Source organism: Syngnathoides biaculeatus, chromosome 7 (assembly GCF_019802595.1).
Source record: "Syngnathoides biaculeatus isolate LvHL_M chromosome 7, ASM1980259v1, whole genome shotgun sequence".
Classification (NCBI taxonomy): Eukaryota; Metazoa; Chordata; class Actinopteri; order Syngnathiformes; family Syngnathidae; genus Syngnathoides; species Syngnathoides biaculeatus.
The window spans coordinates 16,285,340-16,311,394 of record NC_084646.1 but is presented as its reverse complement, the minus strand read 5'-3'; the positions used below and the strand labels follow the sequence as shown (position 1 = coordinate 16,311,394).

The window sequence follows — 26,055 nt, the reverse complement described above, 5'->3', positions numbered from 1 at the left end:
AGGATAACAGTTATTAATCATTCATAAAAATTCTGGCGCGTTCTATGCTGCTACTCAGCTGTGTGACATCGAAACGCTGTTTATAAAAGGAAAGGGAAGCAATAAAAATTAGAGCTCAAATAATAGCCGGTGTGTTCAAATAATCGTAAGAATGGGCATGAATCTTGAGGATGACTCTGTTTGATTACTGAAATCATAAATGCCTCGTTACTTATTTTGAACTCAAAGTTCACGGCTGACGATGTGTTGTGACCTTTTGAACCTGCACTCGTAGCGTCCTTCGGAGGACGCAAACTTCACCATCTCGGGCGCCTGAGCTGGAATGTAGGGGCTAGTTTGCAGTTTCCATCCATCCATTTTCTTTGCCGCTTGTCCTCACTAGGGTCACGGGGAGTGCTGGAGCTGATCCCAGCTGTCAACGGGCAGGAAGTTGGGTACACCGTGAACTGGTTGCTCGTCAATCGCAGGGCACATCGAGACAAACAGCTGCACTCACAATCACACCTAGGGGGAATTTAGAGTATCCAATTAATTTTGCATATTTTTGGGATCTGGGGGGAAACTGAGTGCCCGGAGAAAACCCACGGATGCACGAGGAGAACATGCAAACTCCACACAGGTGGGGCGGGGATCGAACCCGGGTCCTCAGAACTGTGAGGGCAACCCTTTACCAGCTGATCCACCATGCCGCCAATTTCCAGTTTCATTCGAAAAAAGAAGACGTTGTGATGCTTCATTTAATTTATTGAAATGAAAAAGAAACAATAATAGTTTACAAACGCAGTAAGTCGCACCCACAAGCGATATTTACACTGTGTGTCGTATTCTGTTTTTGCATGAACCTGGCACACATTTATTCCAAATCAAAGTGTGAATCAATCGTGAGACATGTGACATCCGTTGTTTGTTGTGTCTTGATGTACAATATCTTTGTTTTTACGCCGCCAGTGCTTCCACACATTATTTTACTGGAGCGATGCATCTCACCTGGAAGAGAAAACAAAATTGCACATTCATTGTCGTTATTAATGATGTAATAACACAAGAAAGTCAACAACTGGATGCTTGGTTTTTTTTTTTCCTTTCTGTACAGTCATCTGCTTCTCTCAAAACATGTACACATATGAAAGTTGCAAAAATGACCGTTTCCCTGGGACTTGCTGCGCTCTCACGGCAGGCGAGATGACTCCGGTTTGTCTGTTCTGCTGCTGCGGAGACGGCTCGACCTGCAGAACATTTCACTTGGATTTAGATACGAGTGCAGCTCGCACATAGACGCACGCACACACCGACAAGTTCATCTAGAGAGCTTGAAAGGTGACAGATTTCAGGAGTTGTTATCTTGGTCGTCCATCCTTCCTGCTGCTGCTGCCGGGCCACGATTCCTCACCAATGCTGAGTCCACACACGTCCGTCTCACCTCTGCACCGTGTGCCGTTTAATCATCTGACCTTCCCCACATGTGTGCGCGCACAACAAACCGTGTCGACTGAGAGTTTTGTACCTTGCAATTGGGCAATGCCCTCAGGGTCTGCAGCTCGTTTTCCCTCCTGCCCAAAATTTCTGCAAGCGATTGTTTGTCTTCTCTTAGCTGCTTATTCTCAATCAGCCGTTTGGCCATCTGAAAAAAAAAATGGTCAAGTGAAAAGGAGAGTAGTAATAGTACTAATAAGAGGGACGGGATGGTGTGGTGCTTGTGAGAACCTCCTCGTCGTGGGTCTTCTCCTTGAGTTGCAGCTGCTTGCTGGCTTCGGCGAGGCTGTCGTTGCGGTTGCGTTCGCACCACCGCAGGTCGGCGCTCAAGTGCGAGTTTTGCACCTCCAGCCGGCTCGCCGTGCCTTGAATCTGCGCCACCTGCGAGGAGAAGACAGATGTGAGGTTCTTTGTCCGCTCATTGTTTAGTTTTGGGTGCGAACATAGAGACTTGACACTGACCCTCCCCCCAGGACCTCCCACCCACCCTTCTGTGCCAATTCTTTATCCGGTGCTGCCTTTCCAAACTGTCTAACTGAATGTTGACCGTGTCAGTTTGTTTAATGCGCAGTTTCCTCAACGTCACGCACTTGGCAGCTGGTGCAGTTCTTCATCAGGTGGAGTTGAGTTATTATGTAAACTCACACACAAGATTATGCCAAAAAAAAAAAAAAAAAAAAAAAGCATTTTAGCCAGCGTGTCAGCATGACCAAAATGCTCTATACCTGACGACGGGTGATCACGAGACATCTAATCCAGTGTTTCCCAACCTTTTTGTGACCCAGGGAAGAAAAATGGTGCAAAACGTTAATACAGAGTTGAATTGTCCATCCATCCATTTTCTTTGCCACTTATCCTCATGAGGGTCGCGGAGAGTGCTGGAGCCTATCCTACCTATCAACGGGCAGAAGGCGGGGTACACCCTGAACTGGTTGCCAGCCAGTCGCAGGGCACATGGCGACAAACAGCCGCACTCACAATCACACCTCAGGGCAATTTAGAGTGTCCAATTAGTGTTGCATGTTTTTGGTATGTGGGAGGAAACCGGAGTGCCCGGAGAGAACACGCACACTCCACACAGGCGGGTCTGGGATTGAACCTCAGAACTGTGAAGCCAACGCTTTACCAGCTGATCCACTGTGCCGCCCGAGTTTAATTGTAATTTAATTTATTTTAATTTAATTGTATCTTATGGCATCTCACGGAGCAAGTCTCTGCTCTGCTTGTCGCTACACGATGCTGGTCTATTTGTATTTTCCCAGAGGAAAGACAGCCTCTCTCCAAAATGAAAATTGTTCTCGGTAATGATATCGGAGTCAACTTAGCAGCAGTCAAGAAGGTCTAATTAGTTATGAATATAGTGTAATGTTGCCATTTCATCACATTCCCTCAGTGAGGAGCTTCTATTTGGAGAAATCTTTATTTCAGTCATTCATTTCAAAAAGTGAGATTTGCTAAACACAACACAATATTTTGCAAACCTTACTTTGGTATTAGAAAAATATTTTGTTTGTCTTGTATGAGATGGTGAATTTGTTTTTTTGGTTTTTCTTGCTAGCTGCAAGCTATAACTATAGAAATGTTGAACTATTTCACTCTTTGTGTAGAGAACATACTGTATGAGTTTCAATTTTCAAAATTGAGCTACAGAAGTAAATTGGGTTTTCCACGACATTGTGATTGTTTAGAATAGAAAAAAAAAAAAGCCAAAGTACCTCCGGCGGTCTATGTAGCATATTGTGTCCATGCGCATGTACCTTGTTGCCCACGTTGTCCAAATACAATTGAAACTTGTTCTCCACGTCTCTGGACAGGTTGGTGCAGCTGTTTCTTATCTTCTCCATTTGCTCCTGCTGGCTCTCACAGGTGAGGTGAAAGGTCATCTGGTGGGGGAACAGGTTGTTGATTTTGTTCAGAAAATTCCTGGTCACCGTTTGGATCCCATCCAGAGAGTGAGCAAAGTCCTCTTTACATTTCCTGGTGAAACACAATGCGGAACGTTCACGTTAACTGACTTTAATCCTGCAATGATTCCGTTTGATGAACGCACGCACAGAGTCACGAATGCAGTACCTGGTGTACGTGGTGAGTTGCTCCTTCAGCAAGTCGTTTTCTTTGCGCAGAACGATGACGTCCCGGTGGTGGACGTCCCTTTGCTTGAGGGCGCCGTCCCTCTCCGTGCTCAGGTAGTGGACCGTCTGGCTGAAGTTGGTCTCGATCAGCTCAATCATGGCCCTCTGTCTCGCGTTGAGGTTCTGCAAGTTTTTGAGCTCGTCTGGAGGGATAACACAACTTTAAGGTTTTTCTTCTTCTTTGTCTGTTTTTTTTAATTACTTTGTCAGAGTCTGTGGCTTTATTTGTGTCCAACTTCCTGACTCTTTAATATGACAACCCGTTGATATTTTCCTCCCAGGCCAACTGAGCTGGTGATTTAATGAAAAAATAAAAAAAACTTTTACAGATTAAATGAAGAGCGCAAAAAAAAAATGTAGAATAGAAAAAATATATAAGAAAAAGAATATTTATTACAAATTATTCACTTCAGTAGTTTTTCTAAAATGTGAAACTCCAACGTCCTAATTAGTTTATATATGATTACATTTCAGGGAAAAAAAAACTTTTTTTTTTCCAGTACCTGTATTGGACTAAAAAATAATAAAATGGTTCAGAAGCTATAATGTAAATTTATAAAATCTCCTTCAGGATGTTATATCGATGGAAAATCATTTATTGTGCTGATGTAGATTTTTAATAGGTCTCCAAACTCATTTTTTCAGGATCCACTTGATTAGAATATAAAAAACGAGGTGCAATTCTATGTGATTATTTTATAGGTAAATGCTAAAATTGCAGGAAAAAGTTAGTTTTAATGCCTTTTTTCATCACAGTAAAGATTTGATAATCATCAATTAATCATCAATAATCAATCAAGCATGAACTCTGATGGATTAAAAAAGTACTCAATCACAAAGACAGCGTTTTTGTTGCACTGAAATTATTATTATTATTAATAATGTATTACAAGGAAGGCTGAATGGCAATACTGTACATACTGCTAGTAGTAACAACAGCAGGCTGCTGTATGGGGGGAGGGGGACATCGCACCCCCACGTTTCGTGTTAACGCCGTTTGCTTCTCAACAGCCTGCGTGAAACCAAAAAAATAAAAAATAAAAAATAAAGAATTGGGGAGAGATTAAACCAAGAATATCAGCAATAATGAGCCACAAACACACTGCTTGAACATGTACGCATTATACTGTACTTACTAATTTACGCATGAGGTCGAGCTTTGTGGCGTTGAAAGCAGCCCTGAGCTGCTCCAGCTGTTTCTCCAGAGCATCTCTCTCCGCCGTGCGCATCCCGAGTTGAGCTCTCAGCTCGCCTTTCTCCTTCCTCAGCTGGATGTTGTTGTCGCTTAGTTTGTTAAAGCCCAGCTCCAGCTCCTGCACAACAGCAGAGGGCTTGGGGTCATGTTAGACGTCGGGAAAAAAGAAAGAGGTGCCCACGCTGGCACAGAAAAGGGCCCACATCCATCTCTGAAATAATAATCTCATACTACACTGGAGGGTTTCAGGCGTGAGGAAGGTCTGGGCTGCGTTCGGATCGAATCGCTCACCTTGACTCTCATCTCCTCGGCTGACTTCTGCGGCTGCCCGTAGATGAGGAAGAGCACCAGGCTGACGATGATGAGGGACTGGATGAGCGAGGAGAAGAAGAACACGATCCTCATGTAGTAGCCGCAGCTCTTGCCTTTGGGCTTGTGCGGGGGATCCCGAGCCTCCAGGCCAAACTTGGCCCGGGAATAGCTGGAGCTGTACATGTCTGGGGCTGGAGTGCCGCCGGCAGCTGGTTTGACGGACCTAAATGGGAAGAGCTCAGAGGAGCCTCAAATCCACGAGCTTGTGGCCCTCGCAAGCGCAGAATTCTCAAGTGGAACTTTGGCAATGAAGTCGTTTTGTCTTCTGACGTTGTGACGCCGTCGCAGTGCAATGCGCACTTATGGACGTATGTAAACAAAAATCCTGGGGAAAGAAGCGGGGCCATGTTTATAAATGCTGTTGGGGGCAAACTTCCAGTCCATCCTGGCCCAGCCCTCACCTCGCATACCCCCCCCCCCCCCCCCGCCCACCTCATCCCCCTCCTCCCTGATCGACCTCTGCCACTGTTACAGCCTCACCAACTCATACTTAAGTCCATATTACTAAAATAGAATGGTGTACATGGACAATCCTACAGGTATATAATAGAAGCAAATTGTCACTGGGGGGGAAAAAAACACTACAAAATTTATATATTATTCAGCAAATAACATATGGGGAAGAATAGGCATACTCGATATTAATTTTACTTTTGTCATGTTGAGCTTACCCACAATACTGCAATAAATGATTGTAGAATCTGTCTATCTAGAATGTATAGTATTTGTTTTACAAGACTCTGTTCATGGAATATAGCTTGGAAAAATCGAAACAACATATGTAAATATTTGATGCAGTGTACGATGAGCGCCTTCTGGTCATATAAATTCAGAAGGCATTCAATATTAATAATTGTGTACTGAGGAAAAATAATGTGCTAGCACTAAAATACAGTAGAAAGCGCAGTTGTAAGCACACATTTGCACATTTGCATCCACTCTGATTTTTTTTTTACCTACATCAAGCACAGGCGTTCAAATTCTCTCTGTGTGACAATGAATTAATTTTCTAATTCATTATTCATCTCTCTAACCATACAGCACATATTACAGCTCACTCTGCAGGATTATATTGTATTATTCCTGTTATTAACCACTGCAATAATACAAATCATATATATTTTTAATGCATTTCATGCTCTGTACACATACTCGAGATTGACCTATCAGAGTCCATGTACTCAGCAGCTTCTTGTCGTGAAAATGTTTTTATATGAATGTTTTGTAAGCACCTGTATTTTCCCCTTTTCCTCTCAATAGTAACGGGTATGTCTAATTACTGACTACATGTATGACACTTAAAAATAAATTAATTGAAAACTAATGAATACTGCAATTTCTGGTCACGAATTGCACCGCCGCCTCCCCGCATTCCCCAGACTGTAGATGAACAAAATAAGAAAACGGCATATCCTGTCCCAAGCGAGCGCGGAAAGGAGTCATGGTAGCGGAGGAGTGAAGGAATGAAAACAATGGGGAGCTGTCATTCTTCAGGGATGAGTGGATAACAAATTCTCTGCGGTGCAGAGTCGACGGGCCCTCCCGCACGCCGTTATCTGCAGCCGTGACGCGAGGAGCGGCCGACAGCGCAGGGCCAGAGTGGAAAAGGGGAAAGGTCTTCTGGGCCCCGAGCTTTCCTGCCCCCCATTGTCTCGCTAACAACACGGCGCGTCCGGGGAAAACCTCAATTATGAAGGCCCGTGAGTGACAGAAAGGGAATAACCGGCACAAGCGCAGACAGACGTTGCATTAAAAACAGGAAATCTTGGCTTGCAGGGATAAGACAAAACCACTACTTTAGATAAGTAACAGGAGACGGCAGATGCATAACGTCTGGAGCACAAGTGTAATAATTGCACTCAACCTAGATAAAAGATATCGTTCATAAAGAGAATCCACTTCAATCTTGCCCATTCTGTCCAATAAACAGACTCCAAACAGAATTTCAAGCGAAATGTTTTAAGTGTACTTTTTAAGCAGGCTTGCACTTACATGGATGGAAAGGCCACACATAAAGTTTAAGCTACACTGGATTCCATTTTGAACATCATTTCTAGGAGAAACACTGCCATCTCCTGACAACTGTGTGGAGAACCACTCCCCAAAAACTTTTGGCATCAAGAAACCTTATAAAAAGTATTACAAGTGCAGTATGATCAGTTTTGTTGTTCAATACAGAGCATACAATCTCAATGACTATTTTGCTGTCTGGAGGCTTTGCAAAAATAGCCACGCTATGATCATTTTTGAGGAACAACTCTCAGTATGATGATGTGCAGTTGCACACCACTACAAACTACAATCTCAAAAATAAAACTCAAATGGCTTCAGCCTCGTTACCTTCGCAAAGTCACATTATTTCATACAGCTATTTCCTTGGATCTTGCTTTGGATACATCAAACGAACTATAACACAAAATTATAAAAATCAAAATATATCCAAAAAGAGGCGGCACTGGTTAGCACATCTGCCGCACAGGTCTGAAGATCGGGGTTCAAATCCAGCCCCGCTTGGGTAGAGTTTTCTTGTTCTCCCCGTGCCTCTGTGAGTTTTCTCCGGCCTGGTTTCCTCCCACATCCCAGAAAACATGCATTCGTTGAAGACTCTAAATTCCCCATCGCTGTGAATGTGCTCCGTAATTGGCTGGCGACCAGTTTGGAGTGTACCCCGCCTCTCGCCCACAGTCAGCTGGCACGGGCTCCAGCAGGCCTTCAACCCGAATCAGGATAAGCGGTTCACAGAACATAGATGGATAATCAAAGAAATGAAGGGAAAAAATATGCATGACGTGACCAACTATCCATCCATTAATCCATTTTCTTTGCCGCTTATCATCACAAGGGTCGCGGGGAGTGCTGGAGCCTATCCCAGCTGTCAACTGGCAGGAGGCGGCGTACACCCTGAACTGGTCACCAGCCAATCCCAGTGCACATAGAGACAAACAGCCGCACTCACAATCACACCTAGGGAATAATTTAGAGTGTCCAATTAATGTTACATGGTTTTGGGATGTGGGAGGAAACCGGAGTGCCTGGAGAAAACCCGCGCAGGCACGGGCAGAACATGCAAACTCCACACAGGCGGGGCCAGGATCGAACCTGGCTCCTCAGATCTTTGAGGCTAACGCTATACCAGCTGATCCACCGTGCCGCCGACATAACCAACTAGAATAAGAAAATCTTCCAGACCGTGCACAACAGTACAATTATGTTCCAGTCACTTCTTCAGTGCTACAGGTCCACGTTACACATGGACTCAGACCTCATCTTGACGTTAGCGCTCCGAGTGCCCAAAACAGAAAACTACAATCCAGCCGCTGGTCTACTCATTTACAGTGTGCATTTATTTCCCATAGAACAGGACCTCTAGACGGTGGCCTCAATGTCCTGCGCCTCGTCTCCCTCCAGGAGGTTGTACGACGCATGACTCTGGAACGGTCTCTGCAGAGGGTGCGCGAGAAGCTTGGCCATGCAGTTGTGCAGCTCAACGGCAGGTCCACTCAAGGAAACCTCGAAGCGGTAGCACATGCCCTTTGAGTCGAGATTGCAGAAAGAGGTGTAGTTGTCCTGGAGGCACAAACGCGTTACGTAGTTAACGAGAAGAATGTTAGGAAAGGAGACAAACTTGCAGAGCCGGGGAAAGCATGGTCATAGACAACCATGTTTATGACATCCAGTACGTGCTACAAAAAACTAAAATGATATCGGATATGCAATAATCATTGATAGAATCAATTTAATATTTTAACTCTTAAATACTTGCGGCATATGTAAGATCCATCCCTTCATATTTCGGACACATATTCTGTTCAATCGTACATAACTGTAGCCTATCAATTGCGGGTGGAAGGAAGACTGCAGCCTGGACTAATTGCCAGTCAATCACGGGCATGCCCACACGCATTCACATCGAGTGGGTCACGAAACCATGCAAGTCAGGCGTGTGACCCACTTCAGGTGAGACCTTTAAGATTCAGGAGCTTCTTGCTTGAGCGCCCCCACTCACCCGCCAGCTTGTATCCTCCCCGTGATCTTCCGCACCGTTGTGGAGGTAGACCACGTCGAAGAAAAAGTAGGGAGACTGTAGCATTTTCTGAAGGACACAAGAAATAAACATGCTGGGATGGTTGCACGACAAAACTCCTCACATATAGAGCTCGTGCACGTGACGTCACCATTTTCACGGCACCATATTGCCGGCCAAAAAGAGCCGCGCGACGGAGCAGAATATTCACAATACCCGAGACCTGTTGTGCTGTTGGCTGTTACAAAAGACCAGACAGATCTTCAAAGAGATCATTCTTTGGAATAGCAGCTGAAAAGACCAGAAAATATCAATGGATTTAGGCAATCAAACATGAAGGATGTTGCCCAACCAAAATACACACACGCCTTTGTAGCGATCGCTTCATTTCAGGTAGGAATTAGTCTTCTCAATCTCAAATTACCAAGAAGCATTTATAATGCTAAATTGGCTCATTTGAGAACAATCCGTATTTAAAAAAAAAAAAAAAAACGTCTGTCGCAGAGGTTTACAAAGGTTAAATGTGCCTGCAATCTCTTCCGTGTATGTTCTGTGGACCAAACAAAACAACACCATCCTCTTTTTTTTTTTCTTCCAATCATAGTTAATGTATGCGAGTTTGAGTAAACCAGGGGTCATTTACTTAAATATTGGTATTTGTATTGAATACTAGCTGAAAATATGGATGGATTCCGGCAAAGGTTAACGTGTCGCCGAACACACTTCCGCCTTCACAAGCCGTCAAAACCGTCACTATCTGGGATTTATTCCTGATGAGGACAGATCCAGCAAACAAAGTATTTGTATGCGTCCAGACTTTTATAGGCTTTCAAACTTTTTCATGTAAATCTAGACGACTTACTCACCAGATCCACGTGTAGATCCAGTTCTCCAAAACAAGCAGAAGTGAATTAACAGTCCAATTTCTTATCGGTGAAAACATCGATTTCGGCATTAAATACGGGTCCTCTATGCCGAGTTTATCTAATTTTTCCACATACCATCGTTAATTTTGACCTTCTAAATGTCTGACGCTATAGGACAAGACTCTGGGTGTCGTGCTTTAAGACGTATTTTCGTGTCGTCTCCAATCGACTTAAAATTGAGCAATTCTTTGCTTGACCGGCAATATGGCGAGGTAAACAAGTCATGTGATTTGATGGCGTCGGTGCACGAGCTCTACAGGATCCACAAAGTGAGAAAAAAATTAAATCAAGCACTCCTGAATGTAAAAAATATTAAGTGATGTCATTGCAGACTTTCTGCTCATCCCATAAAGGGTTTCCCACAGCGAGCCACTTGCATGATTTGCTTGGCAGTTTCTATGCCACATAACCCATTTTTACTACACCACACGCAACCAAATGACCTGGAGCACAACAAAGTGAATCGGGAAGGAGGAGGAGGTGGCGTTGTAGTGTGGTGTATCGACCGTAATGGTGACCGTCGCAGTCCTACTTACACTGACAGCCTCAGAAGGGCTGAGCTGTAGCTGTCCAGCATGGCGGCTGTAAATAAGTACGGTCCGCACCACATAAGGAGGCGGCACAGTTTGAACATTCTCCATGGACGGCAGTTCAATCTTTTGACGACTGTTAAATAAACAAGACTATTTTTCTAAATTCAACTTTTAGACAGCAGAATCCTTTGAGAAACCAAGATGGGTGCCGAGAGTACTTACATGACATTGAGAAGATCTTCCAAGTCTGCAGAGGACAGTTAAGGCGAGAACTGAAAATGACTCAGTTTTAATGGTACCTGAATTGACAGTGAATGGAAGGATACTGAACGTCTCGCACACGTTGGTCTCCAGGTCGTACAGACAGCTGCAAAGCTCCCTGGGGTCTGAAGTGAAGCCTGAGAGCTGAGACACAGGGGAAAACTTTAAAAAACTGTAGACTTTTGTACCCATTATAAATGGCTCGCCATTATTCTTACGAAGTAGAATTTTCATCCTTGATGCGAGAAAAATGAAACAAAATTCCTCGAAACCCAGCCCGGGCAAAGCATCGCTGTAAAAGTGCATGAAAAGCGTCTCTGACTCACCCACAGAGCATCATCGTTGACCACCACCAGAGCAAACTCGTGCCGTTTGTCAATCTTGTGCTTAGTTCTGACAAACATCTCGATCATCTTTTGGGAAATATTCAGGGCGTTCGTTTTGGAGCTGAAAACAGAAAGATAAATAATAATAATAATAAAAAAAAAACTGCTCTTTGGGGTGAGGTATGTTTAAAACTCAACGTTATCCTACATACCCATTGAAAGACTCCAGCTTGGGTAAACACATCTCTTCAGAAAGGTCCAAGCAGATGATCTATTGGGGGACACATATTCTATTCATCTTGTGAAGATTATTTGAAGCTATCAATCTGTGTACGGTGGGAGTACGACTACAAAAGGGTTGGCAAATTTCCACAAAATTTCTGATAAATTTCCATCGGAAGTTGACTTTAGGAATCTTTAAAATATTAAGGATCAAGAGAACATCAAAGCAAAGCAAAGCAATAAAAAGATGTTTTTAATTATAATTATTTTAAATATTTTATAGAACAATAACATGAATGTGGAGTTTCATCTTACTGTAATTTCTGGCATATAAACCGCAACTTTTTTCCACAGGCTTTCAACTCTGCGGTTTATGTGGCTAATCTGTGCATTTTTTCTAATGGCCGGAAGGGGGCACTCGAGCGGAAAAGGTAAGAGTGAGACCGGTGGAATATATGTGCCGAGGAAGTGACTTTTACCGGTCCGGCCCTGTTCACGCTGTGCTCGTGTGTTACTGCCGTGTCTCAATGATTTTTACCGGTATGTTTTTTTTTTTGCTGTTAGTGTGACGGCGCTAGCGTTAAACTCTCTGTGTACCGTCCTTCTTTGTAAATATCTCGAGTTTCAATGTGGGCACTTGCGGCTTTTACACAGCTTGAGCGTATGTATGTACCAAATGGTATTTCCTTTACAAATGTACTGGGTGAGGCTTAAAAGCAGGTGCGCTCTGTAGGCCGGGAATTACGGTAATTGTCCGCACTGACCAAAGACACCCGACCCATTTAAAATGAACAAAAATGCACCCACAAAATCCCATTCAAAATTTTAAATGAAAAGAACCCCCCTCGCCCCCCAAAAAAAACATCTTCCATCAATCTTTTTATCAATCTGCTCAATTTTTATGGAAGGTTTCCCATTTATAAAGACGCCTGGAATGTAGCTACACAAAATGTGATCTTACCACTTTCTCTGGGCAATTGACACGAGGAACTCGGATTTGGTACTCTGCTGGTGGGGGCACGGGGGCTGTCAGTGTCGGCTGCTGTGGCGTGGGCTTGGGCCTCTCCTTGCACGCAGCAGCCAAAGCAAGTTGTACATTTGTGGCAGAAGTAGGTGCGGCAACAGTGGCGGGGGTCTGCGCCGCGGCCGTGGAGATGGTCGCGGTTGTGGAAGACGGAGGACTCTCGCTGGTCGAGGCCTCGCCCTCTCCTTCGACGCGGCTCCCCACGGCCGGTTGCGATAAACTAGGATTACCTCCGCCTCCGAGGCTACCCGTGCTGCTTCGACGGTCCTCCGCACCTTCAGGGTTGGAGCGGGTTCGCGGTCGCAGCTCCACCAGGCGCTCCTCTCCATCTGCGGGACCAGGTTCCGCCATCTCCATAGATACACAGGCTACTGAGTTAAGGGGGGAAAAAAACAACTTTAGCTTGGTGGGTACATGTTTGATACATCCATTTTCATTCAGAAATATTCCCTTCCAATTGATTGTCTGTTGTTGTGTTTTTGACACACTTGCCAAAATAAAGATGATTTCAAGATAAGCTCAAGAAATTTGAATAACCTGATTTGAGGGCTCTTGATAGAAAAATGTCTAGAACTTATGAACGCGTGGACGATTTCAATCCATACTTCATGTTTGCAGAGAGAAAATATTTCATCCCAAATTAGAGACAAATGTGGTTTGGCAGAACATGTTCCCTTTATAGCCTTCAGTTAATCCCACATGAACATTTTGAAATGTAGGCAAAAAGTAGAGTACCATCAGAAAACCCACACAAGCATACAGAACTTGCAAAGTACACACAGGAATGCTGGAACCTCTTACTGTCAGCCAAATGTGCTAACCACCATGCTGTTTAGAAGAGCAGGATTGCCAAAACTGAGATTTGAACACATCTCAGAATTTTGAGGCAGACATATAACTCCTGTTACACTCTGCTGTTGCCTTTTTGAGCTACTCAGAAAAAAAATGAGCAAAACTTTAAAAATGAGATTCGACTCCTGTACAATAAATAACATGTCACTGGACATTTTAGGTCCCCTGCAAAAAGTAATAACACGTAACAATACATAGGCCAAAAGCATTGCCTTAACATAACAATCCTCAGTCAGTTTTAATTGGCGTCATCCCAAATGTACGCATGTTGTGTTAATTATATGTGTAGTTTTCACTGAGTCAAGCCGAGGCGATTTTTTTACAGTTAAGCTAATACTTTGGTGGACAAGAGAACATTGAATCAATCATACCATCATAGTCACCAATACTACATGAGTTTATTTTTACAAAAGTGTTTATGGTTTGAAAACTACTAATGCCTAACAAATTCATGAAACGTCACCTTTTATAAATGGAAAACGATATAGACAAGGTAACTTGTGATTATGTCAAGTATAAAGCCGGCAAAACACAATCGGAATATTTGTGAATTCCAAAAACGATGTGCGTTATGCAGTGTGAAATGGAGGTACAATTAAAAAAATACAGTATAATCACAACACAGTAATAATGGCGATGTTTTGAACCAGCTCCCAGATAAAAAAAAAACAAAAACAAAAAACGAGGACGTACCAGCATTAGCCGGATTTGAAAGAAATTTTAAAGCGAAACCGGTTCTATGCACAAAGATGGACGACTCAAGTAAGGAGGAGACCTACCTAATTAATGGCTTTGATAGCTCTGAAAAGCAAATATCGTAAAACTCATTGAAAGTGGACCAATTAATCGTCGAACAGCTCCTGTTCGGATTTAACTTCCGTGCAGGAAATGACAACACGAGCAAGGTTACAAAGCATTGTGGGGAATGTAGTTTAATAAAGAAAGTACCCATTTCCACTTCTTAGCTTCTGAAGATGAAAACAAGAGACTACTGTATATATATTGGACAATTTACAAATGTACTCTCATCTTGTACTTTATCCATTTATTCACAGAAGGATTTAGAAACTTTTTTTTATCCCAATGGAAATTGATGACTGAGTGTCACTGAGATGAAGTCATACACAGTATAGTTTTACACTTCACCAATTAAGTAAAGAAGCTAAACGGACAAAAAATAAATAAATAAATAACCTGGTAGAATAAAGGACACGTGTTGGGGCGCGCGCACACGCACACGCACACACACACACACACACACAAATACAAATACTCTTAAGTGTATTACAGGTATGGACGATTTTCCAAATTAAGTCAAAAGTCAAAACTAATATAAGCCCTTACTTCATTTGCAGGCATCCGGTCTTTATACTACTGGTCAAAGCCTGCTATTTAAAAAGCATGAAATTTAAAACTGGACAAAACAGGAAAGGGCACAAAGTGACGACGAATGGGTGGAGATGACTTTCCATTTACTAAACTCCGGCTGGCAGACATGTAGAGCGTGGCTGACATTCTTAACTGTGTAAAATAACTCCAGAGACAGTCCGACTTCTTATTTTGTCTGCTTTGCAGTGGGGAGGGGAGAGCTAGACATATTTCTTCTCAGCTCTGTCAAGTATGGAGGTAAGTCACAGTTACATGACTCAATATATAGATTTTTTTTTAACGTGACATAATACATGATTGAATGTATTGCTGTAGTTTTAGAAGTAACAATAACACTTTAAAAATTTTAATTAGGCCTTGAGAAAACAAGATGCAGCTTTAAACTAAACTAAGCAAACTGAATGAATCCCTCTGTAATCAGTTTGTGCTGGTATGATCATTGCAATAGCAGAAACCTTGCTCTTAATATTTCATTTTCATGTTCTTCTACATCCAAGTTCATGCACTTAGCCAAAACTATTCCAGCCATCCCAAGTGCGCTTGCATGAAAACGTGTTAGGTCTTGGAATTCGGTCTAGTGGATGCTTGAAATAGTCCTGCAGAACAGGAATGTATCCCTATTGTTCGTTGTCTGGATGCATTTGGAAAGAGAAATTCTAATATGCCACCAAAAGCTTCTGCTAAACAAATAATAGATTTACTTTGTCCGTAAGCAATTCGTGATATTACTACAAAAGTGCACATTTTAGCGCAACTGTTGGTAGTATACCGTACTTTCAGACAGATGGTTAAATAACATACTTGATACATAGTTGAACACGAACTTTTTGATGCGCAAATATTTGTACGGGCAGGAAGTTGGATACAGGATGTTTTGGTTTCCCCCTCTTTCCGCAGCTCAAAACAATAAGTGCCAATAACAAATCTACTTTGAGTTCCCAACAGATTTCATCTATAGAATTATTTAGAAGCCTTTATATTGATTGATTCCTTAATTAATAGAAACTAAAGGGGGTGGAGAAATCTTTAGCTAGATAAATAAAGACCCTTCCTTCAAACAGCAATGGCTACTGTATGTAACAGCGTATTTGTTCTGCTTTTTTGTCTAATTGTTTAAGTCAGAGGTCTCAAATTCAATTTACCTTGGGGCCGCTACAGGCAGAGTACGAGTACTTTACAGCTGCGCCATCGTGCATATATATGTTTTTTAAAGGTCAAGTGTCATGCCTATAAACATTCTAAAATAGATATTGTAATGAAAAATACATACAACATTAGTCACTTCAATGTCCATACGAAAAAATAAATATGACCCCAGAGCACGTCATCCATCTGCAAAATTGCGGAAGTCTCACTGGACATCCAGGTGGGAGCCATATTGCCTGCATCGTCTGTTCATTACGCCACACCGCGACATTCGCCATTGAAAACACGCTGGGCCACCTACTATGGGAGACGGAAGCTCTTTTCAAAGAAGAGAACATCTCACAATCGAGTGAAGTGACCGGGGCAATATTACCCCATCGTTTCCAGGCATATTTAGATGATATGTGGATCACTTCTAACAACAGACTCCCAGACAGTATGTATGAGCCAGCCCGGCCAAAGCCGTGCCGCTGGATACATCGAAACAGCATCCCTGACTTACATGCGCGGATCTTTTGTTGCATTCTGAGAGGATTACCCTTCCCCCCAACTACCGACCTGTCATTTGGAACCCACGAAGCTCTCGTCCTTTGCACCCGTGCAATCCATTTTTTTCACGACGAACCGGGTCTCTTGCAAACTTATGAAGGGTAAATCCATCCTCCCGAGTGTTCAAGCAATGTCCAGCAATAAAACGAGGCGGCATTTTGGCTAACACAAAAGAACAAAGAGCTGCCTTCCAGCAGTTAAAACTAGTAGAAACATACAAGACTGTCTGAGTGGGCATATGCTAATAATGTTACTTCCTGCTTCTTCTCCAAAACAAATCCCTCGAGAGGATTTTCATGGTAGGAGTTACAAGAAGCCATATACGTCAAAATCATGTTGTGTGGTGAAAAAAACAGATGGGTCCATTCTGGCTGCCATTTTTTCATTAATAACATATTAAAAATCATGCATTTCATGACAGTGGAGCTTTAAAAAACTGTTTTGAAGGAGTTCGGCTTGGTGCGCTGCGACAGCCTGGACACAGCGTCCAGCAGCGACAAGGAGCCGACGACCCGCTTGGACAACATGAGTCTTTGCCCAGAGGTGGAGCCTTCGCCAGCAGAGTTGGCTCAGTGCGAAGCTGAAGTGGGCACCCTGCTCAGCATCATTGCTGAAGTGAACAAAAAGATGGGCTCGCTGAAGGCGCCAAGGTGAGTGAGTTCATGTCAGCCATAAACAGGATTCAATTCCATTTTGTACCCGTTTGATTAGTAGAAAGCTTATTGTTCAACGGAACAACGCACGTTACAGAAGGTACACACACATCATAGAATTATATTTAACACTATCATACAAGGGAAAGCTAAATATTACCACAACTGTCATTATTTTACCCTACAACAACGTGCCACTCAATGAATACAGTTGCTTGCCTTACAAGAATCGCAGTTGAATTTACTTAAAGCGGCATGCTAATGCTCCTCCGCAGTGAACCAGGTGATTTGAGACCACCAAGACCACCCAGCCCTCTGTTTCCTGACCTGCTTTCACACAGGCTAGTGAGAAGCATCCCAGAAAAGAAGACTGCCTCTGATGTCAAATGTAGACGTTCGCTCCCTTACCGAGGTTTTTCTTTTGTTGTATTTGTTACTAACAGTTTGTAATCCCCCCCGATAATGTTGCAGCCAGCTTTGGATCGATTCCTGCTTAGTGACTGAATGTAAAAAAAAATATATATATATATATGTATGCACCTGTGCAGCGTGCATCATTTGGAGCAGTTCAAGAAAGTCGTCATATTCACCAAAGATGCTCTCCGTTAAATGTATTCATGTGTTCAGACATTTTGTCAGTTGAATGTTGGCTGTTGTTAGACGTTTTCCTCTGATCAATCAAGCAGAGGGCAGAAAAGTGCTGACATTATCGAGAAATATAACCATCGAGTTGGGCCTGCGAGGACAAAATCAGAAATCTGACACTCGTTAGTCAGCACTACCCATTATGAAGACCCTGGGAAGTTTATATTCACGTGGCAACTGCAACAAAGAGAGGTTGTAATCAGACAAAATACATAAATAAATAGGAAATGGAAATAAAATATCATCGCACACTTACCAGAACTTGCCACAAAAAATGCTAGTGCTGGAAAGAAATTAATACAATTTCACGGAATAATTAAAAATGTAAACAGATCGGTGCTTCATATTGTGTTTTGGCTAGCAGGCACTGCATAAAATGAATAAAAGAGGCTTCTTGTATCCATTTCTAAAGTGATTAGAACCGTATCGTCCTCTAGGAGGCTGTAGCGTCATGTGGGCAGAACTCAAGGGTGCCCTGGCTGCTGTGGAGGACTCCATCAACTACAGAAGGTCCTGGGCAGCCCCCATCACATCCTCTGACCGAGAAAAACCCAAAGAGCATCTGAGAGCAGCTCAGGACAGCTGGGCTAAGGCTACTAAGGTATTGACAAAAACAACAACAAAAACTCAAATGCATCCAAGTGATCGTCTGTCAGCATTTCTTTATCAGCCATTTGTGTCCCTGCAGATTTTGGAGGAAATGGAAAAGGAATTTGGGATATCTTGTCCGTCAGATGTGGCGAAGGAAACATTTCAGGAGGACGTCTCAGAAAAGCGGATCGACGCTCATCCCGCGCAGGCTGACTTGGGAGAATTACAGGGAGTACACAGCATCAGCCAGGTGGAAGGGGAGAAGAGCAAGGTGACTGCTTTAGGAATTTGTTATACAAGTCACATATGGGTGTGGATAGCAGACTGAGTAGTTTGTATTCAATGAAAGCCCACAAGCATCTTTTTTATTCATACATTTTTGTCATTGATGAGAAAAAAAATCGAACCGTGGCATTGACAGACTTATCCTGTGTTTCTGCAGGTTGGTCAGCAGAGGGCCTGGAGGTCTGCCATTTCCTCGCCTCCATATAGATCAGCAGGCACCACTGGGGCTTTAAGTACAGACAGGGCCTGGTCCTCCTTTCCAAATTCTCCTTTGCTCCTCAGAAGAGCTGCAGGAGGATCATTATCTTCAGGAGGTGACTGCTCCCCCCTGAGCTTTGTTACCTCAGGAAGTCCTAGTCCAAGCCCCGTCGGCCTAGAGTCAGAGATAGAACGGCTGAACAGGTTGGTACGCCTTATCAATCTAGACCTCCTCTGATTACTACTACTACTGTAGCTGAGTACACGAGGATAGAGCTCAGTCCTTTGGCAAGCTAAACTGCACGCCGTCATCAACAGATAGCTTTTTCATTTTTGTTTTGAGAAATGAATGAAAGTTATGTCTTGCCTCTCTGTCACCTGAAGTTGGAGTAAAGGAGGTCAACCTCAACGGTGATGCTTACCCCCATTCTAAGACCTCTTTCGCAGTCACCGAGGGCTGCAAATGAGAAGCTGGACCAACCTCACCAGTTAGCCCTGCCACAGTGATATACTCATCTGACATCATAAAGTCCCTTCAGTTCAATGTATTGGTTCGGATGCTGAACATTGGCCCAGATAGAGAAGCGGACACACAGTGCAGCTCTCACGTCTCTTGTTTAATCAGCAGGTTACCCCCAAGCAATGAGTGCAGCAATTACTATGCTCTTGATGACCTAGCCCAGGGGCACAAGTATAGATCGTGGTGTGAAGACTTCCATGGTATTCCATCCCCTACAATGACCAAAGACAAAGACAATTGCACAAGTACCCAGGAAAAATTTCCCGTCCACGTACCGCATGCCTCAGACACCGGCCAAAGTTAACTACTCAATTTATTGTGCTCTCTGTGGTAGCCATGAGCACCACCTCAGCCAACCAATTCAAGATCTGATCACTGAGTGGATGGAAGCCAATTGAAGTGGCTTGTTCTGTCGCAAGCAGCGCATTCCAATCTAAATAAGTAAATTTTCCCAACTGCCACGGTTGTCACTTACACGTCTTACTTAATGTTGAAAAAGACGACAAATGAAGCCAGCAATGTTATGGCTGGATACTGGTAAGAGTTAAACAAGAGTGTTCTAGCACAACCAGCCATCCAAAGGTGCGGGAACTCTGCTTCAAGTAGTTGGTGGTTAGGCACCTCTGAAATCCTCCCACTGCACATATCAGAAAGGAATCTATTGCTCCGCAGTTCAGATTCCTCCTTGTTGCTTTTCGTCAATGTTTTTTTTTTTCTGCCGTATCAAAACCCAAGATTTTGTTCAGTCAGTGATCATCTGAACCGTGGTTTACTTCATTTAAGAAGTTTGGAAATGTCGTGAGTCCGAAAAATAAAGATTATAATTCTAATTATAGTAAAGTACAGACAACTGAAAAATGTACTTAAGTACGGGAACAAATTGTACTCTGTTACTTCCAACCACATAGGGGTGTTTAGATCCGATAAAAAAAAGGGCTTTTCCACCAACCAGCGCAGAACCTTTGGAGTTCCTGGGAGTAATTGTGACCGCTCATTCCTAGTCTGGTGTTTTACAGGTACAATGAGAAGCTGAAGTCGAGAAATGAACGTCTGACCGTTGCTTTGGAGCGAAGGAGGGCAGAGTGCGAGCACCTCAGTGTCACACTAAAGAGGTTCGAGGCCGATTGCTCCGCCATGCACTTGGCTCTCAGATACTGGTATACATAAAACACGCTTCTCACATAACATGCTTATCACCTGTCAGCTACATAGAATCACATCACATTGAGCTGTTATTTTTCTCTTTTGCCAGTGAAGAGTGTGAAGAGGCCTACAGTGAACTCTTGTCGCTTTACGATGCTCAGAGGCAACAAAGCATTCCTCTGCAGACCAGCAGAGCAGGTGTTTGAATATCACTTTTCAGTGTTTAGTACTCAACACTCACCAACGTACAAGCGTCGCGTGTGCCCCTGTTGTTCCCAAACAACAACTGTCATTTTTTTTCTTGTTCTCGGCAGGTGTCGAGGAGAAGCAGCAGCCGGGCAGTCCGTCACAGAAAATGGGAGGCGAGGAGTTGTCGACCTCCTTCACAATAGTAGAGGTCACCCGGGAGATGGAAACACACAAGGCACAGAGGTGACGTTTTGAAGGACTCCCTGGCACACGGAGCTAAGAATAGCAATGGCAAAATCATTCAGAATTTGTAACTCCAGAACCCCTGAAGTGACTGACCGAGAGGTTGCGCTCCGTCAGCTAATTGAACAGCTGAAAAGAGACCGGGCGGCCATTTACCTCCATAAGCCACGTCCGCATCAAGCAGAAGTCAAAATGAGCCCGGACGCTGGTCACTCTGCTGGGATGAGAGTGAGACACGTATCAAAAGATAACAGCAAGTCTGGTGATGAAAGCACGAGGGATAAGACATCTTTGTTCCATGAGCTGATTACAGCCAGGGTAAGAGTTTTGACATCAGTGAGCTGCTCGTATACGGAACACAAAGTTTTGCTCCAAAGACCTGTGTATTGACCCATTTTATTCATTTTTTTTAAAATTCACTTATCACATTTTTTTAACGATAGTGTTTCACTGCTTGTTCAGGAAGAGATGTCGGATCTACGCGCTCTGATTCGTCTGAAGGAGAAAGAGCTCCGGTGTCTGCAGTGGAGTGTGGTGGCCCAGAAAGCACAGGAAGGATCTGAAGCGCGTGTTCCGGAAAGCCTCCGAGAGGAGCTTGGCGGCTGTAAAGCTGAACAACAGGTAGACGGGACCAACAGCAGCTCACTTTTCTTTTACTTTTTCAAGTGATACTAAGTCAAGGTGAAATATACAAGAGGGAGCAGGACGTTGGTCTTTTGTGGCAGACCCGATTCAAATCTGGGTGTCCCACACGGGAAATCATACATCTAGCTACCAAAGCAGAGAATCCCTCCAGGCCTAGAGGGATATTTTGGTCAAACAAGGTCTTTAGATTAGAGCCGCTCTTCACACCTCTGCCACCGTCCAAGGACAAGGACGTGGCAGAGCACATCTCCGTACACGGTAGACTAAAGTACAGTATTAGGACACACATGAGTAAATTTGTGTGCCGTGTAGTACTTGCATCTGTCATTCCGTGATACTGTGTCTTTTTTTTTTTTTTTTTGACAATATATGTTAACATTTCAGAGGCTCTGCGAGAATGCAGCGAAAGTGTGTAATGATGGTGACGTGGCTGGGCTCAGGACGAGGCCCATATTGAAAGAGCTGCACGTGCTACATCAGAGGTGACGTGTTCCATCACAAGCAAACAGTTCTCGATTGACGTCCTGTCGCTTGAACTGATTACTGTCAATGCCGGAAAAATCACTGAACGGGAACGTGTGGTTTTATCAAGCATGCGCGTCAGACAACTTTTTTTTTTTTTTTTTACAGGCAGTTAAGTGACCTTTCATAACAGACACAATAATTGTTACAGTAGTCAAGACGTAACTAAACAGAAAACAACCCAATGCCCCCAACATGAGACATCAAGGGGTTCCAAATTTGCATTGCATCTTTCTTCTAAGACATTTTAACACCATTTTACTCCATCAAATTGAACGGCGTCAATGGAATGGCCGCCTTGGGCTGCGGTTCCCTGTCAGATGGGTGAGGCTGTGTCTTGAAATGTTTCATCGGGAAAAGTATTTGGACGAGCGCGATGGCCCTGTTAGTGTCCACCGTCTTTGGTTGTAGCTCAAGGAAACATCCCATTCTTTATTTTCACTTGCGTCAGTGATGAAAATGGTGCACTTCATCTTCTTGTCCTATTTTGCCTTTAGGGAACAAGCCCTAAAGAAGAGACTGGCTTCAGTTTACGACTCACTCAATGCAACGCTCCCAGACAGCGCCTCCAACAGCAGGGACAGTGACGAACACGTTTCACGGATTGCACAAGCTCACAGGTGCAATATTTTTTTTTAATATGAATTTCCGGCAAACATTTCACAAGTAATGTATGAAACAGAATCTTTTTTGTTTATTTGCATTCCAGTAAGGCCTTGAGCTCGTACAGACACATTCGCAGAAGGTACAGGGAGCAGGTGTGGAAGCTGGAGCACAAACTAGCAGCCATGATGGAGAGTCAGCACATCCAGAGTGAAATGACGACGGCAGGGGAAGATTCAGAATGGAGGAGGGAAGAGACTGTTCTCTAATCCAGTTACGCGTCACAGAGACAAAGTAACTGGACATCTTGGCTAGAGTCCTTCCTGCTTGTAGGGTTTGTGTCTGTTTGAAATGGTTTAAATGACATCTAGGTAAAATGGTAAGACATGGAAATCACTGCTTGTTCATCCATAGTGCGAGAATATTAAACTGAATTGAAATTGGAGAGCACAACTCAAAGTAGACTTTCATTGCATTCAAGCCAACTATAGAGCCACTCCAATTAGAAGCATTGCAGTAAGTACATGCCTACCACATTTTATGTCATTGTTTAATGTCTTGCCCATTAACAAAAAAAGTGTTTCTTTTTTTATGTATTTTTGGTGTGTATTTTACACCTCCTAAATATTGCCCAATCTGAAAAAAAAACTCTTTGTGTACCAAGCTGATCGTTACTTTTTTTTTTTGCACTCATTTCTGCGGAGCTATGAAAAAACAAAAATATTTCAATCCATGGGTAAGTTTAAACAAGAACAAGTACTAGTAAATAGATCTATCTAATCTATTCATTTCATGTCATTTTCTTGTTCTCTTGAGAGTCGCAGGTGAGCTGGCACATATTTCAGAAAATATGTCTGTAAGGAAGATGTTCTGTACTGAATTAGTGGTGTACTGAAGGTCCATCGCTACAATTGCATAATAATAATAATAGGATTTCTAAATTGATATGAGTTTATTATTGTTATTATTGTTTTGTCTGGTTGTTAGGTCAAGCAGAAAGAAGAAGTTTCAAGATGCCGCTGTGCAAAGACAGGATAGGAAGCATGCAGGACAAAAGTCGTGAACCCGGCTGTACAACTGAAGTGTGCTGGGAGGGGGCATGCGAATTATAAACATCTGTAGGACCAAAGTGTAAGTAAAACGATACCCAAGAAATTCACAGTCACAGTTTTTTGTCGCAATGAGTGAGTGGCCCCACACCCAGCGAGTAAGTCCCAGGGGCGTCTGTCTGGGGACACATGCAAGGGAATTGACACCATTTTGCATGCACATTGACTGTCAGAAGTGGCCTGTAATTGCTGTGCCCGTACCACAGGGGCTTAGGACCCCATCAAATCAATCGAGAGGTGGGGTCGGGCCCAGGAGTCCACCCGAGAGCGGTCCTGTGAACTGGACACGTCCTACAACGAGGGATCCGGGGCAGTACACCGGTCCCACTGAGGTACCGTGAAAACTGACCACTCGGAGGAGCCCGCAAGGACCCCAATGCCACTCCCTCAGCCCGAATGACCTATTGAAACCCAGCCTGAATATGTGACTAATGAAGTTGTAAGTTGAACCAGTGTGCGACGAGTGGTTATTAAGTGGACCGTACTGCTTTATCCTTTATGTATTGTGACGGAAGAACGCCTGAGACCTTTTCTGAAGCCCCCTGAGAAACTTTGGAATTGCATTTCCTGTTCCCTTTAATTGCTTTTGGGCTCTCCGATATTGCTCCTCGCTGCCATTCTTTCCCACATCGAATCCCCCAAACTCATCTCGCCCCCCTACCCTCCGGCCAATCCTGTGCCCCACCCAGCGGTGAACGGCGGTCAGAAGGTTAAGGCAAAGGTTGAGTGTCACGCCCATAGGGTCACAGTGATGCCTGGCTGTTGCGCCGTGCTGTGAATTGAGGCTTCACAGTGGCAGACGAGGTGGTGAGTCCCAGGCGCCCTGACTCTCGGTGAGGCCGCCGTTTCCCGAGCAAAGGTCGGCGTAAAGGTCGTGTCCTTCCCGCTTCCCCCATACGTCCAGGTCACTGTCACTATTGTTGTAATAGCTGCCATTTGGGCAGATGATGCAATTATCGTTCCTCTTTGTGAGCCTCTTCTTGAAGATCTATGTTCAGTGTTTGGGGTTCATCGGAGGTTTTTTTCCCATCACGCCACGGTCGTAACCTCTGCTTGACTCTTCTTGAATCAAAGGGAGCGCGTTGCGTGGAAACACGCTGCCGACTTTTTGCCAAGAGTGAACGATGGGTGGTGAGCGTGATCAAACTGGCGTCGCATTAGCTCATTCTCTTGAATTTTTGATCACTACTCAAAGAAATCAGCTCCGGTCAGCTCAACTAGTTGTTGATGTGTTTATTAAGGTTATCAGAATGTATGTGTATTTTATTTTGAAATACTATTTCTATCCTATTTATACTATTTTACTGTGCTTTAGTCTATAGAAATCTATTGTATAGCTTTACATAATGTTTTGTATATTTTGGTCTATATATATATATATATATATATATATATATATATATAATATATATATATATAAAAAAAACAGCAATATCTTCAATATGCATCATCTTTGCTGTTGAAGTTGTTGCTTATTTTGTTTTATTACTGTTTTTATAATTGAGTCTTAGCCTCATGCTGTTATCTTACAGAGTTGTGTGTTTTTTTATATTTAAAAGTAGTGTATTTTGGAGGAGAATACCTATAATGTTACTCAGAGAAAGTCATATTTTTCAAGGAAAAATTGCAAGAATTTAATTAAAGTTACTATTTGTCCGGTTGCTTCTTTATTAGGAACAGGTGCAGGGACACGGTAATGCCAAGAAAGTGAATGACTTTTCTAAGTGCCCACAACGACTAAAAGAGATCCTAGAAAATCATATTTTCATTTTCCACCATTGAAGTAGAAATATTGCTCCAAAACGGAGCAGCACGGTGAAGCAGCTGGTAAAGCGTTGCATGTTCTCCCCGTGCCTGCGTGGGTTTTCTCCGGGGACTCCTGTTTCCTCCCACATCCTAAAAACATGCAACATTAATTGGACACTCTAAATTGTCCCTAGGTGTGATTATGAGTGCGGCTGTTTGTCTCCATGTGCCCTGCGATTGCCTGGCAACCAGTTCAGGATATACCCCGCCTCCTGCCCGTTGACAGCTGGGATAGGCTCCAGCGCTCCCTGAGACCCTTGTGAGGATAAGCGGCTAAGAAAAATGGATGGATGGTCAAAAACTGTGAATTTGATCATGGAATTACAGACATGTACAAACCTAAAGGAAGCATTGTTTACTGCATAAAAAGCCTAACTTTTTTAATGGTTATGTTGTGATAAATGACATGAAGTCACAATATTATGAGATTTTGTGTATTAATGAAAAAATTACTCAGGTATATGGATCAATTTTCTCCC

At 43.3% G+C, this 26,055-nt stretch overlaps 3 protein-coding genes across 11 annotated transcripts in view; 1 reads left to right on the top strand and 2 right to left on the bottom strand.

Annotated features, from left to right (window-relative positions):
• Positions 1-723: 723 nt before the first annotated feature.
• Positions 724-5,524, bottom strand: plvapb (plasmalemma vesicle associated protein b). Of its 2 annotated transcripts, XM_061826040.1 has the most exons (9): positions 5,092-5,523; positions 4,742-4,918; positions 4,527-4,617; positions 3,547-3,748; positions 3,231-3,450; positions 1,705-1,854; positions 1,505-1,621; positions 1,144-1,226; positions 724-987 (listed from the first exon to the last, which is right to left on the bottom strand). In XM_061826040.1, exons 1-9 carry the CDS (start codon positions 5,293-5,295, stop codon positions 984-986), a joined length of 1,248 nt encoding a protein of 415 aa, XP_061682024.1. In that variant the 5' UTR covers positions 5,296-5,523; the 3' UTR covers positions 724-983. The 2 variants fall into 2 exon arrangements, with proteins under 2 accessions (XP_061682024.1, XP_061682023.1); XM_061826039.1 differs by having other exon boundaries at positions 724-1,226; positions 5,092-5,524.
• A 661-nt stretch (positions 5,525-6,185) lies between these two features.
• Positions 6,186-14,250, bottom strand: babam1 (BRISC and BRCA1 A complex member 1). 3 transcript variants are annotated; one of them, XM_061826119.1, is made up of 9 exons: positions 14,034-14,230; positions 12,426-12,859; positions 11,455-11,513; positions 11,243-11,363; positions 10,982-11,060; positions 10,878-10,902; positions 10,659-10,788; positions 9,179-9,265; positions 6,186-8,739 (listed from the first exon to the last, which is right to left on the bottom strand). In XM_061826119.1, exons 2-9 carry the CDS (start codon positions 12,843-12,845, stop codon positions 8,539-8,541), a joined length of 1,122 nt encoding a protein of 373 aa, XP_061682103.1. In that variant the 5' UTR covers positions 12,846-12,859; positions 14,034-14,230; the 3' UTR covers positions 6,186-8,538. The 3 variants fall into 3 exon arrangements, with proteins under 3 accessions (XP_061682103.1, XP_061682105.1, XP_061682104.1); XM_061826121.1 differs by having other exon boundaries at positions 6,188-8,739; positions 12,426-12,856; positions 14,120-14,250; XM_061826120.1 differs by having other exon boundaries at positions 6,192-8,739; positions 14,120-14,245.
• Positions 14,251-14,564: 314 nt separating this feature from the next.
• Positions 14,565-26,055, top strand: part of ushbp1 (Usher syndrome 1C binding protein 1) — a 20,524-nt gene continuing 9,033 nt past the window's right edge. For 2 of the 6 annotated variants that reach the window (XR_009795715.1, XR_009795716.1), the window contains exons 1-14: positions 14,653-14,966; positions 16,872-17,074; positions 17,353-17,489; positions 18,160-18,323; positions 18,411-18,584; positions 18,756-19,000; positions 20,333-20,473; positions 20,569-20,657; positions 20,774-20,891; positions 20,969-21,209; positions 21,354-21,512; positions 21,921-22,018; positions 22,556-22,678; positions 22,768-23,792. Coding sequence is in view for 3 of the 6 variants with exons in the window: in XM_061824853.1 (XP_061680837.1) it covers positions 14,961-14,966; positions 16,872-17,074; positions 17,353-17,489; positions 18,160-18,323; positions 18,411-18,584; positions 18,756-19,000; positions 20,333-20,473; positions 20,569-20,657; positions 20,774-20,891; positions 20,969-21,209; positions 21,354-21,512; positions 21,921-22,018; positions 22,556-22,678; positions 22,768-22,930 (2,061 nt within the window). In the remaining 3 variants the exon portion in view is untranslated. Of the gene's footprint in view, positions 14,631-14,652; positions 14,967-16,871; positions 17,075-17,352; positions 17,490-18,159; positions 18,324-18,410; positions 18,585-18,755; positions 19,001-20,332; positions 20,474-20,568; positions 20,658-20,773; positions 20,892-20,968; positions 21,210-21,353; positions 21,513-21,920; positions 22,019-22,555; positions 22,679-22,767; positions 25,157-26,055 lie in introns of those variants that run through there. The other 4 variants (XM_061824853.1, XR_009795717.1, XM_061824854.1 and 1 more) reach the window with 4 other exon arrangements.

Excerpts from the sequence above, each read along its gene's own strand:
- plvapb (XM_061826039.1), bottom strand. The coding sequence starts at position 5,295 with ATGTACAGCTCCAGCTATTCCCGGGCCAAGTTTGGCCTGGAGGCTCGG. Across the intron at positions 3,749-4,526 it reads TGCTGTTGTTACTACTAGCA|ACGAGCTCAAAAACTTGCAG; the intron begins GTATGTACAGTA and ends TTATCCCTCCAG. Across the intron at positions 1,855-3,230 it reads TGGACAACGTGGGCAACAAG|GTGGCGCAGATTCAAGGCAC; the intron begins GTACATGCGCAT and ends TTCTCCTCGCAG.
- babam1 (XM_061826121.1), bottom strand. The coding sequence starts at position 12,845 with ATGGAGATGGCGGAACCTGGTCCCGCAGATGGAGAGGAGCGCCTGGTG. Across the intron at positions 10,903-10,981 it reads CAACGTGTGCGAGACGTTCA|ACTTGGAAGATCTTCTCAAT; the intron begins GTATCCTTCCAT and ends TGTCCTCTGCAG. Across the intron at positions 8,740-9,178 it reads GGGAGGATACAAGCTGGCGG|GACAACTACACCTCTTTCTG; the intron begins GTGAGTGGGGGC and ends TTGTGCCTCCAG.